Source organism: Cotesia typhae, unplaced genomic scaffold (genome assembly GCF_013202065.1).
Source record: "Cotesia typhae breed Kobodo isofemale line unplaced genomic scaffold, CoteBio_Ctyphae contig_83, whole genome shotgun sequence".
Taxonomy (NCBI): Eukaryota; Metazoa; Arthropoda; class Insecta; order Hymenoptera; family Braconidae; genus Cotesia; species Cotesia typhae.
In genome coordinates, this window is record NW_027423769.1 from 2578121 (window position 1) to 2596165 (window position 18045).

General features: G+C 32.0%; 4 protein-coding genes across 4 annotated transcripts; 2 read left to right on the forward strand and 2 right to left on the reverse strand.

Moving 5' to 3' along the window:
- Nucleotides 1–688: 688 nt before the first annotated feature.
- Nucleotides 689–3312, reverse strand: Waw (Translation factor waclaw). Its single transcript, XM_074251834.1, has 7 exons — nucleotides 3146–3312; nucleotides 2143–2952; nucleotides 1833–2072; nucleotides 1497–1762; nucleotides 1208–1422; nucleotides 926–1138; nucleotides 689–842 (listed from the first exon to the last, which is right to left on the reverse strand). Exons 1-7 carry the CDS (start codon nucleotides 3226–3228, stop codon nucleotides 714–716), a joined length of 1956 nt encoding a protein of 651 aa, XP_074107935.1. The 5' UTR covers nucleotides 3229–3312; the 3' UTR covers nucleotides 689–713.
- A 7280-nt stretch (nucleotides 3313–10592) lies between these two features.
- On the forward strand, nucleotides 10593–13540 carry LOC141533156 (uncharacterized). The gene is made up of 2 exons (XM_074251864.1): nucleotides 10593–11661; nucleotides 11785–13540. Exons 1-2 carry the CDS (start codon nucleotides 11094–11096, stop codon nucleotides 12030–12032), a joined length of 816 nt encoding a protein of 271 aa, XP_074107965.1. The 5' UTR covers nucleotides 10593–11093; the 3' UTR covers nucleotides 12033–13540.
- Nucleotides 13541–14863: 1323 nt separating this feature from the next.
- LOC141533223 (venom allergen 5-like) lies at nucleotides 14864–16122 on the reverse strand. The gene is made up of 3 exons (XM_074251974.1): nucleotides 15966–16122; nucleotides 15472–15721; nucleotides 14864–15358 (listed from the first exon to the last, which is right to left on the reverse strand). Exons 1-3 carry the CDS (start codon nucleotides 16083–16085, stop codon nucleotides 15042–15044), a joined length of 687 nt encoding a protein of 228 aa, XP_074108075.1. The 5' UTR covers nucleotides 16086–16122; the 3' UTR covers nucleotides 14864–15041.
- Nucleotides 16123–16685: 563 nt separating this feature from the next.
- LOC141533399 (venom allergen 5-like) lies at nucleotides 16686–17642 on the forward strand. Its single transcript, XM_074252273.1, has 3 exons — nucleotides 16686–16730; nucleotides 16847–17093; nucleotides 17183–17642. The coding sequence occupies exons 1-3, from the start codon at nucleotides 16686–16688 to the stop codon at nucleotides 17494–17496; spliced, it is 606 nt and encodes a 201-aa protein (XP_074108374.1). The 3' UTR covers nucleotides 17497–17642.
- Nucleotides 17643–18045: the final 403 nt, after the last annotated feature.

An 18045-nucleotide genomic window follows, 5' to 3' on the forward strand; every position in this document is an offset into this window, starting at 1 on the left:
GACAACACACCGAAACCCGAAAACCCGAAAACACGACATTAGCGCCATAAAAACTATCTCTACTGTGCCGACTGCCGCCATTTTGTATTCCGAATGACTTTTAAAAAAATATTAAATTGATAAAAAAAAAAATACGCGATAACCGGACAAAATTTACGGATCGAATAAATAATTAAACCGCGAAAATTAAAATGTGATAATAATTTTGATAAGATTCTAACTTTTATAATATTATTTTTGCAAACGAGTATTCTAACAGCAAAAAATATGGCGGTTAAACACGGAAGTAAAGCTGGCCGAGAATTTTATTCATTTTTTTACGTTTACTTTCGACTAATTCCCGGGATTTATTATTTTCAATCGTTCATGACCTAGTAATAAGCTTATTTTTAATTAATGAGTGACTGTAATTGAAAAATTAAATGAATTATTGTATTATTTGTATAGCGCTTGGACGGACGAAATGAATAGGCGGGAGACTGCAAATACTGTGACGTTACGCAGTAAAAACTGCAAGTCATCTTGCGCCAAACCTACTGCGCATGTCAGCTTTTCTGCGCATGCGCCAAAATTTAAATTGACGCGTGGAGTTTTTAAATCTAAAAATTTAATACTATTTTTAATTACAGTTTTGATTAAGGAAAAAAAAAAAAATTACTAAGATTTTTACAAAAAATTAAAACATGAAAATAATTAATAATATTTATTTTTTTTTATCGTTTCAAAACATCAATAAATGTCTCTCTTGGCAAACTTATATTCCCAACCATTCTTAATCTTTTCTTCCCTTCATTCTGTTGATTCAAAAGTTTTTTCCTCCTTAATACATCTCCGCCGGATTTCTTTAAACAAAAACAAAATTATTTAGCGCGAAAATCTTTATTTAAATTAATATAAAATAAAATATAAAAAATAAAAAACTTACCAATTTACCAGTTACATCCTTTCTATACGGCTTGACATTTTCTCTCGCTAATACCTTGCCTCCAACAGCCACCTGAATTGCAACTAAAAATTGTTGCCTTGGTATAATGTCTAATAATTTAGTACCCATTCGTTTGGCGACTTCAGTAGCTCTTGATGCGTGGACAATCGTGCTCAATTCTTCAATCAAACGCCCATTGAGTAAAACATCCAGCTGAAAAAATGATAAATTGTTAAATTTACTGAATAATATAATTAAAATTTTAAAATTAAATATTAATACCTTGACAATATCTGTTCTTTGATAACCATTATCTTCATAATCAAAACTAGCGTAACCAGAGCTCAATGACTTTAATGCATCATGAAAATCAATTATTATTTCGTTTAAAGGTAAAATAAATTGCAGCATTAATCTATCTTTATCAATATACTTGGTCAATTGTTCAACTCCTCTTTTTTCCAAGCACAAACTCATAACACCGCCTAGATATTCCGCTAAATTCATAAATTAATTAATTAAATAAAAAAAAAAAAAATATTAAAAAAATTCTAAAAAAAAAATTACATACCAGGTGTAATGATAGTTCCAAGTACCATAGGCTCAAAATATTCAGTAACAATTTGAGAAGATGGAAACTTACTCGGATTATTGAAATAAATTTCATCAGTACCATACTCTTTTAAATTTTGTTTTCCATGAATTTTAGCTTTATACGTAACACTGGGAGCTGTTATTATTGGAGCGGCTTCATGCTCTTGTTCAAGTCGCTGGCAAAATACTTCCATGTGAAGTAATCCTAAGAAACCTAGTCGCCATCCTGGACCCAGTGCTGGACTGATAGATTAAAATATTAAAAACAAAATACCCAAAATAAATATTTTAACACTAGAATAACAAAATTTACCTAGACTCGAGAGACAAACTGACAGCACTGTCATTCAGTACGAGTTTTTCAATAGCACTTCTCAACGCAACATGCTGGGACTGGTCCATAGGATAGATACCAGCAAAGACCATAGCTTTTGGAGGACTGAAGCCAACCAGCGGCTCAACTGGATGATTTTTCAAATGAAGAGTGTCACCAATATGAGCTTCTTTGGTAGTTCTCATATTGCAAGAGATACAGCCGACTTGTCCTGCAAAACTATATCATCAAAAAATTAATCTTTTGAAAAATTACAATAAAATAAAATAATTAACAAAAATTAAATTACAGAGTCTTGACATATTCTTCTTCCGGCCTGAGAAGCATCAAGTTCTTGACTTCGTAAGACTTTCCGGTGTGAACAGAAGTGAGAGTCTGTCTCATGGACAGAGATCCATCAGAAACATAAATCAAAGCAATCGCACCTTTGTACCGATCGTACCAGCTGTCAAAAATCAACGCCCGAAACGAGTTCTCGCGAGAGACTGGTGGAGGAGGAATTTTCTCGACAATTGTCTCAAGAACTTTGTCCACATTGGTGCCCTGCTTAGCAGAAATCTTCAAGACTTCCTCACTCTCGATGTCGAACAAAGTTCTTAGTTGTTTTACAACCCGGTCAGGGTTTGCGTTTTTTAAGTCTATTTTGTTGATTACAGGAATTATCACCAGGTCGCGGCCGAACGCCAGGTAAAAATTCGCAACAGTCTGCGCTTGGACGCCGTCATTTGCATCTACAAGTAAAATGACTCCCTGGCAAGCTGCTAAAGATCTGTGGACTTCAGTTGCAAAATCCACGTGCCCGGGAGTGTCAATTAGGTTCAGAAGATACTCAGTCCCATTGTAGGTGTATTTTAATGAAACTGTCTGGGCTTTTACAGTTATTCCGCGGTCTTTTTCCACCTGGAGTTTGTCTAATACCTGGGCGCCGGAATTACGGCGAATTGCCCCGGTTATTTCTAGAAGCCTGTCAGCTAGGGTGCTTTTTCCGTGATCTACATGAGCTATTATACTGAAGTTTCTTATGTTCTCTACTGGAATTTTGTATTCCTTCAGATCTTCTGTTTCTGATGAGTAGTTCCTTTCAAAAATGTAGTTACATCTGGAAATTTTATTCAAAATTAATTTTAAATGTCATTATTTTTTATGATAGTGACATTAGCAGACATTTTACAAGTTTTTATTTTTATTTTAATATCAAAATAGTACGTGTGGAAATTAATAAAAATTACAAGTGAAAATTTTTAGAAGGATTTTTTTATTGTAATTAATTTGTTAAAAAAATTTTTACTCACTTTACATTTTTACAAGTGTTGTTATTAAAAATAATTTTTAACCTCGATGACACAAAATTAAAAATTAATTTCTTAGAATTCATATTCAATATTATAAAATAAAAATTTCTATATTGAACAACATTTTTTATTTATTATAAAAACAATTTAGTTTGATCTAAACAATATCAAACACATTTATTTACTCAATCAGCTGACTGCTTTTTTAATCAGAAATTTACCTTACCAACTGTAAGTTTTAATAGGTAAGTTAGATTTCAATTTTAATTGTAGATCTACAACAATTATTTATTGTTATTATTAAAAATTTATAATTATTGCAGTTTCTAAAATTAATTTATCAAAAAATACTTTTCGGGAAATTCATTGTTTTAAAGAATTTGAATAATAAAGCTTTCGCGCCATTTCAGCCATTTTAAATTTCTAGCCGACTAATTTACCGAATCATCCAATATGGCGTCAGAAGCCAATTCCTAAGTACGCAATAGATTATCGTCCAAGTAAATTTATGATTTAACATATTTATACGGATTTTTTATATTAAATTTAGTTATAAATAATTAAAACAATGCTTTTTAATCATTTTGAGATAATAATTTCGGTCGAGCGTAATTTTTTTTACATTTAAAATCTATTCGGAATTTCGCGCAAATCGCGGGGTTATGATATCTGATTCTATTACGGGTATTTTATATTTTTCGCGTGCTCGGAATTATTTTTGATAAATAATAACTTTGTTTTTCGGTATAAAAATTATAAATTATTTAAATTTTTAATTGAAATGATTCTGAAAATAACAAATAATATTTTTTTTTTTATCTAAATTCAATATTAGGAAACAATTGTTACAATTTTAGCATTAGTTTTATAAATTTGTCTGTCATTATTTTTTTGGACATTTTTTATATTTAATACAGCAGAAATTTGATATGTTTCAATTTTTGTATTTTCAACCAAAAAAAAAATTATAAAAGTCAATCTGAGAATTTCTTATAAATTTTTAAATTCATTTTTTTACATTGTTTTAATATTTTCGAAGCTATTTGATTTTTTTTTTAATTGGAGCCACAAATTTGTCAAATTTTAGAGAATTTTTTAATTACTTTAATTAAATGGACATGTTTATTGAAAAAAAAAAAAAAATATATTATTTGTACTTTTCATTATATTTCGTTGAATAGTTTTGTGAAATTTTTGTGTGGTGATTTTGTGACAATATAACTAATTAATTAATTTGAAAATCAAATTAGCCGACATTTAAAAATTTTAAGAATTTTTTTTATTAAAAAAATTGTTGCAAAAAAATAAAAAAAATATATTTTTTTTTGTTCTAATTTAATTAATAAAAAAAATCGAAAATTGTTGAATGTCGGTTAATTTTAATATCATTTAATTAATACGACAATGACATTGCTGATCAAGTCAGAATTGAAGATTAGAAGTGATTCTTCAATAAATAAAAATTAGTGTAGCTCAAAAAATTAGTAAGTCTCTACATCATCATTGAATAATTTTATTTATTTATTGAAAATGAACTGATCAATAAATTATAAAATTACTAATTTTAAATCAACAGAATTAATCAACAAAATCCAAGAATTATAAACAAAGTTAGCTGATTATTCTTCGAAATTTCAGATGAAACATCGACCGGAGCTCGAGGGTGTAACTGTGCTCTTTACAATCCAGCTCTACTCTTGAAGAAATCTTGAATAAAATTGAAAAGGAGCCGAATACTTCCAAAAGACATCATCTAGTCCCGAAGTCGCCTAGCTGTCTGGTGAGTGCTATTTGTTGTTGTTGTATACCCTGTTGTTTGTAGTTTTTGGTCCGCACAGTATATATAATCCAAGCAAAAGTACTCTGGTAGTCATAGTCTTCTAAAAAGTCAAAATGTCACAATGGGATCACGAGCCACGCCCTGGTACGGCAATCGAGTGGATTTCCCTAATACAAATACGTGAAGACAGGCCATGAAATGTACCGCCTTTTGATATTTCGGTAGATATATATAACTTTTCTGGAGTAAATTTGACGTTAACTAAATAAACACATTGGATATCGGCAACTTTTGAAGTGGGTTGTGGACAGTCCTTGTTGACGTGGACCCCAAGGGTCTCTCCACTGAATGTAATCCACGGTTTTCTATTGTCGGCGACGATTTGTCGGCACCTTTGCAACTCACTCATGGACAATATTCCCCTGCTTATAAGCTTTACACTCTCATGGTTTTTCATTATTCTGGGGTTGTTGTTATTTCTTTTTTTTATTTTATAACATTTGCTTCTTTCACGGAAAAAGACGCGTGAATCATAATCGTCGATATAAAATATCTCTTCAACACCTTCTTGAAAATCGTGACTTGAAAGAATTTTTTTTTTTTCATTATAATAATAAATATGTATCATCTATAAAAATTACAATTGAATTTAAGTTCTTGCTAGGTACTGTCATCATTTTGAAATTCAATCTTTAATTTTTGGATTCGATTTTTTTTTTAAATTGAACAAATGTAAAAATTATTCAATTTAATTTTTAAAAATTAATAAAAATGTAAATAAATTACATTTTTTTAAATTAACTTGTATGTAAAAATTTATTATAAATATTTAGTAATTTTTTCTAAATTATTATAAAATTGCTTCAATTTTGGTTAAAGACTTGATAAATAACAATTAAATAATAATTGTCAAGATACATAATAATTTTCAGATGACACAATAAGTAAGATGTAAAAATCTATGACCACCGGGTGAAGAAAAGCACTCGAGTATAATTAGCCACGGTTTTTTAAAAATATTACCTATATCTACTTATATCTTATAAATATATAATGCACACAAAAAGTCTGTTGAGCTGCACTAAATACCATGGATTATTTCCTGAATCTATTCACCTTCAACCACTCGGTTTATGTTTAATAAATACTCACGCGTTTAAAATGATCTACCTGGGGTACGTTATAAACTTAACACATAAAAGTTATATTAGGATGCTGGATGTTGCGTATCAAATCGCGATTCGGCACGATAGTTCTTAATATCCCAGCTACTCTATCTATTTCCATTTATCGAGTTTCGTTGATAAATATATTTTGTATAAAAGAAAAACATGTTTTCCAAATGGTTATTTTTTTTCGTTTAAGTAAGTTGAAATTTTATATAATAGCTACAATTTACAAAATCAATTCAAAACTTTACTAATTATTTTTAAGCTTTGCTAATAATTTTTTTCACCGGGTGTTTTTGTTTTTTTTTTTTTTTATGCAAACTCAAAAGTTTGATCAAACTGTTAATAAAAAATAGTGAATGTAAAGTGAAGTTAAAGTACATAAAACTCACCTGATCTACAAAGAAGCCAAAGAATAAAAGAAATGTAAGTAAAACTTAAAAATGACAATCCTCTTATTCTTATTCTTCTTTAGAGATAAATATAATCGAAGCACAATGTAAAAGCGAGAACGTTTTCGGTGGCTGTAAAAGGTGGCGAGGACGACACCACAACAAGAGCTGAGGACAATGTGCTCACACACCGCACACCATAATGCATGATACAATGGCTAACATACATAAGACCATAAACCAGAAACCAGAAACCAGATGAGTCTATGTGGGACTATTTATCTACAAACGTTTACGTTACTCAAATTAAATGAAAAGAGACCTGCTGGAGAACACTCAACTAGAAGTGGCTGAATGAATGATCAAGAAGTCCGAGTGGGAGAAGAAGAAAAGATCCTTTGGAAGGTGGAAGGTCCTAAGAAGTTAAACGATTTGGGTAGTTCTTTGGATTAGCTAAAGGTGTATATCGAAGTTTAAGTTGAGTAAGAAAAAGACATCCACGCGTCGAAATCCATACTCTTGATCAATGATCGCTCATACCTTGGATCTGAACTTCCACGGCACGGGCCATCTGGTCTCTGGTTAACGTCTGGTCTCAGCTTCATAGTCAAGAGATCCACTCAGTGTCATCCCGCTCTTGTCATGATCACTCATTTGGAAAAAACGCGCTTTGATTAATGGACAACTGTGGTTTTATAACACCCGAAGTGTGTAAAGGGAAACGTTCTCGGAGTTTTGTTGGGTTTTATTACCATTTTTTATTTTTTTTTTATTAATTTAGAAAAATTTTTCATTTTTTTCATTCAAAATTACATGTTTCAAGTTTGGATTTTAAATTACATGGAAAATATTTTTTATCTTGTTTTCGGTCATATTCGATAAATCGAAAAATTTTTATCAATATTTTATTAAAAAAATTATCACAAAAAAAATTTTTTTCTGTAAAAAATTTGAAAAACTACACGTGCAATTTTTAAAAAATATTTTGTAGTACTAATTAAATGATTTAAAAAAAAAAAATCAAAAACTTAAAAACGTCGGTTAACTTCTACATCACTTGTAAAATTTTGGTAGTTTTTTCTGCAGTTGAAAAAATTCAAATATTTATAATTTATAAAAAAAAAATATCCATTAAAATCCAACGCTCTACAAACGTAATTGAAAAACCCAAAAACATAATAAATTCTGAACAATTTATTGAAAAAAAAAAATTTTTTTTTTGTCAGAAAGCCACAATGACACCAGGCAATATATAAGTACAATATGTACGTTCATCTCACGATATAAATCATGAAATCTTTCATGAGATGATGGCACGTACACGGTTTTAACCATGGGTTCACTCGCTCGGAAGGAGAATAATAAAATTTGGCCCCGCCATGAGAGGGGCGTCAACTGCGTACTGTGTGTGGTTGCACTCGATGAATTTTTCGAGGGTGGATCCTATAAATGCAACAGCAGTAGCAGCAGAAACATAAGCAGCTCCGAGCCCTAAAACCCGTACCAGGGATTTTGACCTCCTGACAAAACCTACCATCGCCTCTACGCACCCCAAGGCTGATGGTTGATGGCTTTTGGGTGCACGTGAATTTACCGAGTTGAATAAAGCTCGAGACTGAGATGTCAGATGTGGATGGGAGGAAATAACCGAAGACAGAGACAGAAGACACCCGATAAGGACGACAGAAGGATACGAACCGTGAGCCTTCATAGGGTTTGCTACAACGCGCCCTAACCCACTGGTATCCAAGGTTTACGTCACCAACTTCGCTGTCGAACTTTACCCCTAGAAATCTACTACGCTCTCTTCCTCTTCAATATTCTGCTTCGTATATGTATATTTGAATTTATGTAAGTGTTGGTACTATATACACTCGAGGGGAGCGTGCGATACGAAGGCTTTCCGATGGGGCGTGGGCATCCAATCTCCTAGAGGTTGGTTTCACCTCTTAACACAAGATTTATCAAGAAAATCTCGATTTTTCTTGGGCTTGTTTGTTTATTATTTTTTTTTTTTTTTTGCTAAAATTGTTTTTTTACAATTTTGACCGACTAAGACATTTTGAATTATACTAAAAAATTTGAAAATAATTAACGTAATTTTCTATAGTTTACAATAAAAAATAAAATATTTATTTTCCCACCAAGATTTAAAAATTGCAGCATAAATTCCAAATTCTAGACAAATTTGTCATACTTTTGAAGTATTATTTGACAGTATATATTTTCCTAAATAATATCAAATGAAAGAATTCTCTACAAGTATTGAAATAAGTAACCATAAAAGTTTCAATAAAAACACAACGTCGAATTTATAAAAATGATAACAATAAAAGTTTACGGTAGTTTAAAAAATTTATTGGTCAAAACTTCTTTCAGTTACAGTAGAAACCACTCAAATTTCTGACAGATAAAGCGATCGGGAGATGGATCACGCGACTGTGTTCGTGTTCTGATTCTTGTGTCCTGATCGATCATCCAGTGACATGACACTTGCCCCTTTTCTGAGATACACAATAATTCGTGGGGACAACAAACATTTCACGAAAAATTTTTTATTGACACAAATTGCCCGTATTCATACATACTAAATATTTTATTCTCCAACAAATTCAATGAATACTTCTATTATTTTTCTCTCTCTCAAAAAAAAAAAACAATGTTCTGGATAGAGTAAAAAAAAATTATAAAGAGAGCAAATTATTCTCGACAGCCAATTCATTTTATTAAAATTTTTTTGATAAAAAACAACCACGTGCAATTACTTTTTTAATGAAAAAATTAATCAATCTCGTGTTAGACTTCTGTATTATTTTCATAAAAAATTTTTCCTATTTTTTCGAAGATTAATAATGGCGATAGTAAAAAAAAATAATATAAGACATTAGCATAAAAAATATGAAGAAATCTTTGGTTGGAAAAAAAATGAATCAACTTAAAGTATAATATGTATTTGTATATTTGTATATCTTGAAGAATGTTTGTGTATAAAATATAAAATATTATATAAAGAGAGTATATATATGAAAAGGCGTAGAGGATAAAGGATAAAGGAGTAGATTTTCCGTCGGAAAAGCCGCGGGCACTTTAGAGACACAATACAATGCAAAAGAGCAGTAGTATAGAGTGAATGGAGAATGGAGCCCCGTGTCATGTGCCGTGTATGGGGATCGGTTGCACGAAAAGGTTTTCTGCAGGGGCTTGTATACTCAATGCGGGGGTGGAGCCCCTAGTCCTGTTGATTTATTGTAACACTTCGAGCGAAACTACCCTCCTGCTATCGAACAATTCTACCCGTCTAAGTTTCATTTCGTTTCATCTTTTAACGGTGTATGCTTTCTCCCTTCAATATATATGTTTCTATGTATATGTATGTAATATAATGTCTATGAGAAAATAGAGTCCACTCGATTCTATTGATAGATCTAAGTGTCCCTTCGTTCGAGCTATACTGCCTCCTCCTTCTCCTGGGGTCAATCCAATTTACAATTTTTAGATTAATCGAAAATGAACGTTAGTTTCAAATTGTTTTATATTTTCAGTTTTCGTTATTGTAATCGGCTCTTTTTTTATGTTGAGATTGAAGGGCAGTATTCATTTTATTTATTAAACGGAGTTGGTTTTAATTAATTAACATTTGAATTTATAAATTGATAAAAAATATAATTTTATCCAAGAGAAAAAATCTTAAACATAAAAATCATCTTGAAAAATTAGATTGTTTTGAATCAAGTAAAATTCAATTAAATTAAGAATTTTATTGCTTTTATATCTTGAATTTTTCGTTTTTTTTAGTGCATAAATTTGTTAAAATAAACCATTGATGTATATTAGTTTTTTGAAAAAATAATATTAGTCTATGCTGCCATTGAAATGAGCAAGCAAACAAACAAATGTTTCATGAAAGTCACTTGAATGAATTAAAAATTATTTCAATCACATATTCTCAAGAATATTTGAGTTTTGGACATATTTTCTTGATAGAAGTATTTTTTTCTCAATTTTCAATTCAAAATTCATTTTTATAATAAATATTAATCATTCCAATCAAGAATCAACGACTTAAAAATTTATAAATATTTTTTTCTTGTGAATTTTAAGGAAACTGAGATTGCAAACTTAAAAACAAATACATAATTATTTATTTTTGACAACTATTAAAAAAAATTTTTTTTTCTAAAAACTACAGATTTTTGTTAGTTCATAATCTGGATTATTATAAAAGACAGCAAACATAGACCTAATTTTTCGTTATGTAAATATTATCCACCACAAAATAACAAAAACAAGTTTATATTCCCCCTTGAAACCACAATCGATGCTCCTCCAAAAAGCGGCGTATGCCTACAGCAGGCCTTTTTTTGATGACGCACCCCGACCCTAAGTCATCAACCACAGTAGGTCTGTAGACGCCCCAATCAGAGTGCAGGGGTGGGCACGCATCCCCTTCCAAAAGTCCCGGCCTTTTTGGTGGCTATATAACCAGCCCTATGAAGCCCTTAGGTAAACAGTAGCACGCCGGTGTTGAGAGTGAACGTGTCAGTTCCGTGAGTGAAAAGAAACCTCAACAAAGTGAGTGTTCAATAAATAACAATCAAAACTAAAAAATGTGCAGTGTAAAGGCAAATTTCTTCCGTCCTTGGGACAGTGTCGACTCGGAATCTCTCTCCAAATTCGACGACGCGGATTTGAGTGCCAACATAAAAAGTGAATACGAGGAAGAAAACAAAAGTGTTTCATCGCGGGGTGACGATTCGCCAAACGGCAGCTTAGACATGTTATCGAACTTTGTGTTCAACTCTTCAAGGGATTTGACCACCTTTGAAGGATCAATCGAGCGAACTGACCGGACCAATTCGCCTTGTGACTCTTGTCCTTCAATAGCCTCACCAAATTCCGCGTTTACGCCTACATATACGCCAATATCCACGGATTACTTGTCAGGACTAGGAGCTGGACAGTTCATGTCCTATGACGCTGTCAACCTTCTTCAGTCGCCGATTTACTACCCCGGTCACTATCCTTCAGTGGAAGAAGCTGTCAGATTGATTCATCAGCAAGATATCGCTGCTAAACAAATGAAGAAACTCAGACCGAAAAAATTTCGCTGTGAACATTGCAATGTTGCTTTTAGCAACAATGGCCAGCTTCGAGGACATGTCAGGATCCATACTGGTTAGTTTCTTGATCATTAACTTCTACAAATCTAATCTTTCAAAAAAATAAAGAATAAATCAGTTTAAAAATTAAGAAATGAATCAATTGTTAGATTTACTAACTCCTTTTTTTCTAATTTAGGTGAAAGGCCCTTCGAATGCGACTCATGCGGAAAAAAATTCACGAGAAACGAAGAACTGACACGGCACAAAAGGATCCACACTGGTCTGAGGCCTCACGCATGTCTCATCTGCGGAAAACGGTTTGGTAGAAAAGATCATCTCAAAAAACACACAAGGACTCACGATAACCGCGGACCATTCACCCTTCCTCACATAGGAGCTTTTGGACATCCCTCTTTGCTGTCGCCTTACTTCTATTCCCCTTAACCTCCATTTGAGGACAAACCTCATCTGCAATATGTAAATTGTTAAGTATTAGTCTATTGATCTGAAAATTAAATTATTTTATAGTGTATAAATGTGTACAAACAAAACCGGAATTTTTGCCTTTCAATATTTATCAAATCAGGGATAAATTATAGTATTTTTGATAAACATTTAATGTCTATGTTTATTGAGGCAATTTTTAATTGTATATAGTTGTAAATATGTGTACAGAAAGAAAAAGATTTAATGAAAGTTCGATTGATGGAACTAAAATATCATGTATTTTTTAAACAAAATAAAGAATTTATATATGTAACTTTGGATTCATGCGGTTTCAATTTTTAATCATTTAATGTAAAATAAAATAGTGACGGATGCTCTTATAATTCAGTAATAGGCAAGGAGAATTTATTACCGGCGGAAATGTAGAAAAACCGCGACTGGGGATAAAAGACAGAGAGCAGGATGATGGATAAAACGGATGCTTCCCGCAGCCACCATTTTCCTCTCGATTAAATCAAACATGGCGACGGTTTCCTACTCTCTTGATCTCCTTCAATCGACCAGCCCTTAAACTACTACCAGATGAGGGTATCGTGGTTTCCCCTCTTCAATTATGCGACACACGCTTAGGGGTGCGTTTTCGCATTACATACACAGCTAACCCCAATCTATGGGAATTGCTGTAGTATGTACTATACTATAGTATATGGATACTGGTAAAAAGAGAAAAAGGGCGATCTATATCCCCTATCAGCCTTTTTTACTCAGGAGAGATTTTTTTCGAGGGCTTGCTTATGAATGTTATGGTCGATTTTGCGGTGGGCCGTGCGCGGGGTGTTTCTAAAAGGGATTCTAACAGAATATATTTAACGTATTCATGAGTGTGAGGAAACTAAAATTTTTAATACTCTTTGCTACACTGAAAAAAAAAAATTAGTTTAAGAAATTTTTTTTCCTCAAATCAAAAAGATGAAATTCTTCAAAATTATTTTTTACTTCATTCAACAAATTTTTTTTTTCTGTGTAGTAGTTTGAAAAACTTGATAGATAAAAGGGTTCACTTTTACAAAAGTGTTAAAAATTTGTGAACACAAAACACAGATCCATCAACATTAAATTCGATGATGTATGCAAACATAAAAAAATTCTCACACTCATGATCGTATACAGTAGCCCTGGGGTTTTGAGATCCTGCTGATGTATTCGTCGAGCCTAACAATTCTTGCTGACACCCTCCTACTGGTCGACAGATATACGACTTATACCAATATAAAACTCAGACCTGGATGCTCTGTCTCGCTTGAACGGAATTCTTTTCATCTTATTCTTCCCCATTCGCGCCGACTGTCATGGACCTGATACATCTTAGTTTGCCGTAAACGATCGTTTACTCGGGGGATTACCGGCGTAAACCGTCGCTAAGCTTGGATTAGATCTAAGTCATCGACTTTTAAGTTATTAGTACGTTTGCTAAATATTTTGATCGATTCTCCATTAAGGAAACGTTGTTACAAGGTTAATCAAAAATTTATCACGACAATATTATTGAAAAATAGAAAAAAGTACCGAAAATTTGAGTATTTTTCTGATGAAGAATAAAATTTTAAAACATGCAAAAGATTGGGAGAGAGATTTCGAGTTTTTCACAGCGATAGATGACTAATATGATCAATTTGAACGGACCAAAACAAGAAAAATCTTTACTTAGTTCTTGATGAATTTTTCTGACATGTAAGATGTCTACAAAAAGGATTCCCAATTGTCCACAGTCACACCGATCGAAACTAGTACAATTAATTTCGAGGGGTCAACATTTATAAATTCAAATTGAAAAATTGCTATTTATTTATTTATAAAAAGGCCAAAATAATTTTATAGCTTGTTTTCTCTAAATACTTGAAAAAAGAATACACATATAACTTTAGTCATCCTTAACACGAAAAGGACTTGAATAGAAAACGGGAAAACTCCTGGCGTGCGTTTATTATTAACGATCGTCAATCTTTGATCTATAGATCCGCGGCGGGACTCCGTCTTTTTGATTCGGTGTACTTTCATAAGTTTCGGCTCAAAGAAAACTACATTACATTATATATGATACACAAAGATTTCTTCAATAAATACATCTATAATATTACATCAATTCCCTAGAGCCTGACGATGCGCTAAACACTTTTCATCTAGCAGCAGTTAACAGTTATGACAGCACTGAAATTGTATCAGGGGCTAAAATGTGTAACAATGGTGACGGAGAATTTTTACGCTTGCAGCCCACCTGGACTAGGATGAGCATGTAGTTAGTATTTATTTTTTGGTATTTAGTCACTTCATGGTATTGATATTAAAAAACTAAATGTCTTCATATAATTCTGAATCATAAATATACTTATCTTATGAAATATGACGGATGAAGGATTCCAAAAATCACATCAAAACTCGACCTTCCCCTTAGAAGACTTAGCGCAGATGAAAGTGATGATGAGAATCAAATGAAAGTAATAAATAACTTTTAAATTCAATGTTATACTAAATGGTATCATCAACAGTAGGAAGAAGAAACAGCGGGATGCCGAAAGTGGACAATGGCGTGATCCAATTTTATAGTAGAAAGACCGATGAGTTTTCTGCCGGACAATAGGTAGCCTCTTTTCTATTTGGAGCTGTGTATAGGCTCAGCGAAATGGTCATTTTGAATGACCAAGTCTTGGGATACAGATACCAGCTCGATATTTCTGATGTCTTTATAGCTGTTGAGTTGTCATTATGTTTACGGTAATTCATCCTGTTATATACTTTCAATAAAAATACGGAAATAATATATTACACAATTTCATTCAACCCAAATGTTGATTGATTTATTTTATTGTTACTGTAATCAAATATTTCATCAATAAGGAAAAAAGGAAAAATTGAATAAAGAAAGGTTTATTAAACCTTTTTTCTGTACTTGAAAGTTTTTTACAAAATAGTGACACCGAAACGTTTTTCCCTCGGATGTAGCCAGTTTCACTCGTTATTTGTCTGATAAACCGGGTCATCCACCCAATTACCTCTAGGTCCGTAGTTGCATACCAAATGTGTTCTGTACATAGAACTCTTAGTAAAATGCCGAACAAGACCACAACCAACTTTCGTAGTATTACCCCATACAATAGCGGTGTAATGACCAATAACTGGAAATTCTGTCGGCCGGTAATTTTTAACCATATAATTGGGAAAATCGACAACTTCATCGTACCAATTTGTAATGAGCACTGATAACTTGTCGAAAAATCTAGTGTTATTCCCAGTGTAACCAATATTCTGACCAACGCTGAAGCGCTCTGAAAAGATTAATCAATGTAATAGAATAATTGATAAATTTATTCGGAATTACTTCAAAATTGTCCACGGAATTTTCAAATAATAGCAAGAAAAATGGGAATCCCAAACTTACTGACATCCCGACATGGGTCGTGCATAAGTAGACACTGATTAGCCCACGCCTGAGCTATTCTAGCCAACATTTTATCCCACTTAAGTGCCTTAAGAACTCCACCTGGTTGCGGGCCTGGACTTCCGTGTGTTTCGAGTCCTCTAGCTACTTTGTTTCGTAACGTGTTATGAGTGTCTAAAATTTCTTGTTTCTCTTCATCTGTTACGATATTTGTAATTACGCTGTTGCATTCAGGCCCTCTTTGAAATTCCTAATCGGATAATTCCGTTAAAAAAGTGCTAATTAAAATTTTTCTACAATTTTCTGCATTCAGATTGATAATTCGCAAATATTAATGAAGTTCAGGTTAAAAATAGACAATGTTTTTTCAAGTAAATTTTTTTTTTTTAATCTGAAGTTCATCAATATAATTTTTCTTTTGAGATTTTCAGTCATTAGAATGAAAACTATTTTAATTCGACAAAATAACATATCTAATAAATTTTTTTCTTTACCTCATATTCACATAATGTATGTCTTTCACCTTTACATGATCTGGGATAACAATCTTTCCATCTTTTCCCTTCATTACATTTAATAATCATAGCTAACCAAATCAGTAGAACAATCTTCATCGTACCGAATTTAATTATTCACTCAATTCGATTGTTATTAAAGCATACTTTTATACTTGTAAAATCATAATCAGCCAGATAAGAATATGCGACTTGATGAAAAAATTTAAAAAACAATGAATCACAAAGTTTCTTTTTGTCACGTTTTTCTTTATTTTTTTTTTTAATTGCAAAATTTAATCTCTCTTATTATCCAAGGTCATACCAACGAGGATTGAAGTATTATATAAAAGTATTTGATTTAGTTGACATAACATGCATTGTAGATAGCTTAAGAATTATTATCCGTTTTGCTGTAATTATCATTTTAAGATTTATCACGTATGTTTTTAAAATTATTCTTTTATTACAAGTAAATACAAATTCAAGGTAACAATAATGTTATATTATTATTTACAGCTAAATCTGTAAATAAATATTGTATCATCTTTTGACCTCCAGGAATCTTATGATGCCGCAACCTGTGTACATTATTTTGTCCCAAATAATCATGTGGTAGGTCACAGAAATTGAAATCAAAATTTTAATCGGTAGTATTTTATTCAAAGTTTTGAATCTTCGCACATCTCTACTGTTCAATCGAAGGTGCTAAAGCTGAGTATGTTTGCGAACCTGACACTTGCCAGGGGCTCCAACATACTCTTTGTTTGTACGATGTGAGTATCTATTAATCATTGCTAAAGCTAATTGACTGTCACTCATTCTCATCATTCATCATAAATGATTGTTCTAATATTTTTAACCAATCAACATCAAACCAGGCCAACGACTTTAGCAACTGCAATCAATTGCAAGTTAACTATCTGACCGAAGAAGAAAAGAAAGCAATCATCCAAGCACACAATGAATACCGGCAAAAGGTGGCAAATGGTGAAGAAACTCGTGGAAATCCTGGACCTCAACCAGCCGGTAATATTCCTCCTCTAGAGTGGGACGACGAACTAGCTACAATAGCTCAAGTTTGGGCTGATCAATGTCAAAACGGTCATTCTGCTTGTGATGATACCAGTAAATAAGAAAACCTTTTCTAAATATTAAAAACTATAATCGATTGCTTTTGCGAAATTTACTAAAAATTGCTATTGAAATTTATTTAGCTCGCTTCACTGTCAATCAGAACATAGCATTTTCTTCAAAAAGCAATGAGTACGAAAAAGATGTCCCCGGAATGTTCAATCAGTGGACCGACGAGGCCAGTAATTTCGACAGTAGCCGCGTAAATGACATGCCCAACCAATCGAAACCAAAAATCGTCCACTACACTCAATTAGTTTGGGCTGATACTCAGTACGTAGGTTGCGGTCTTGTCAAGTACAGAGACCCTTCTAATGACTGGTACAACACTAGATTGATATGCAACTATGGACCAGGTGGAAATGTTTTTGGTCAACCTCTTTATCCAACTAATTAATTTCTAACCAATCAATTTCTTTATTTGTTTTAATTTTTTTTTTTCGGTCTTGTGAAAATTATTTCTATTTAAAATTTATATATTTTTGTCAATAATCACTGTGAAATAAAATAAAAACTCTGAAAATTATAATATATTTGATTTGAAAGAAAAAAAACAAATAATTTTATTATTATCCATGATCATTACATTCAAATATTGACAAATGGATGAAAAGTAGATTACGTGGTGCTTAATTGTTTCACAATACACCATGTATACATTTAAAAGTAAATATTGGAGTAGACGACTTGAGTAAATGAGGTCAATGATTCTCACGATAGAAGTTTATACAGCTGATTGGCTATTTCAATGATATTTTGATCTGAAAAAAATTAATCAAAAAGTCATTAACATTGCGAAATTTCTACAATTATCGTCAATTTTTATCCATATTCTTTTATTTTTTATTTTTTTTTCAATTTATGTCGTTATTGAAAATTTATTACTATTTTTTTTGTCACTTTAATTTCAAAATAAAGAATAGCACTTTTCTCTGCAATCAATCCG

Coding starts and splice junctions, on each gene's coding strand:
- LOC141533399 (XM_074252273.1), top strand. CDS start 16,686: ATGTTTGCGAACCTGACACTTGCCAGGGGCTCCAACATACTCTTT. Junction 16,731..16,846: donor GGGGCTCCAACATACTCTTT/GTTTGTACGATG, acceptor ACATCAAACCAG/GCCAACGACTTTAGCAACTG. Junction 17,094..17,182: donor TTCTGCTTGTGATGATACCA/GTAAATAAGAAA, acceptor AAATTTATTTAG/CTCGCTTCACTGTCAATCAG.
- LOC141533223 (XM_074251974.1), bottom strand. CDS start 16,085: ATGAAGATTGTTCTACTGATTTGGTTAGCTATGATTATTAAATGTAAT. Junction 15,722..15,965: donor ATACATTATGTGAATATGAG/GTAAAGAAAAAA, acceptor TTATCCGATTAG/GAATTTCAAAGAGGGCCTGA. Junction 15,359..15,471: donor CGACCCATGTCGGGATGTCA/GTAAGTTTGGGA, acceptor TAATCTTTTCAG/AGCGCTTCAGCGTTGGTCAG.
- LOC141533156 (XM_074251864.1), top strand. CDS start 11,094: ATGTGCAGTGTAAAGGCAAATTTCTTCCGTCCTTGGGACAGTGTCGAC. Junction 11,662..11,784: donor ACATGTCAGGATCCATACTG/GTTAGTTTCTTG, acceptor TTTCTAATTTAG/GTGAAAGGCCCTTCGAATGC.
- Waw (XM_074251834.1), bottom strand. CDS start 3,228: ATGAATTCTAAGAAATTAATTTTTAATTTTGTGTCATCGAGGTTAAAA. Junction 2,953..3,145: donor AACACTTGTAAAAATGTAAA/GTGAGTAAAAAT, acceptor TAAAATTTCCAG/ATGTAACTACATTTTTGAAA. Junction 1,139..1,207: donor AAAGAACAGATATTGTCAAG/GTATTAATATTT, acceptor TCATTTTTTCAG/CTGGATGTTTTACTCAATGG.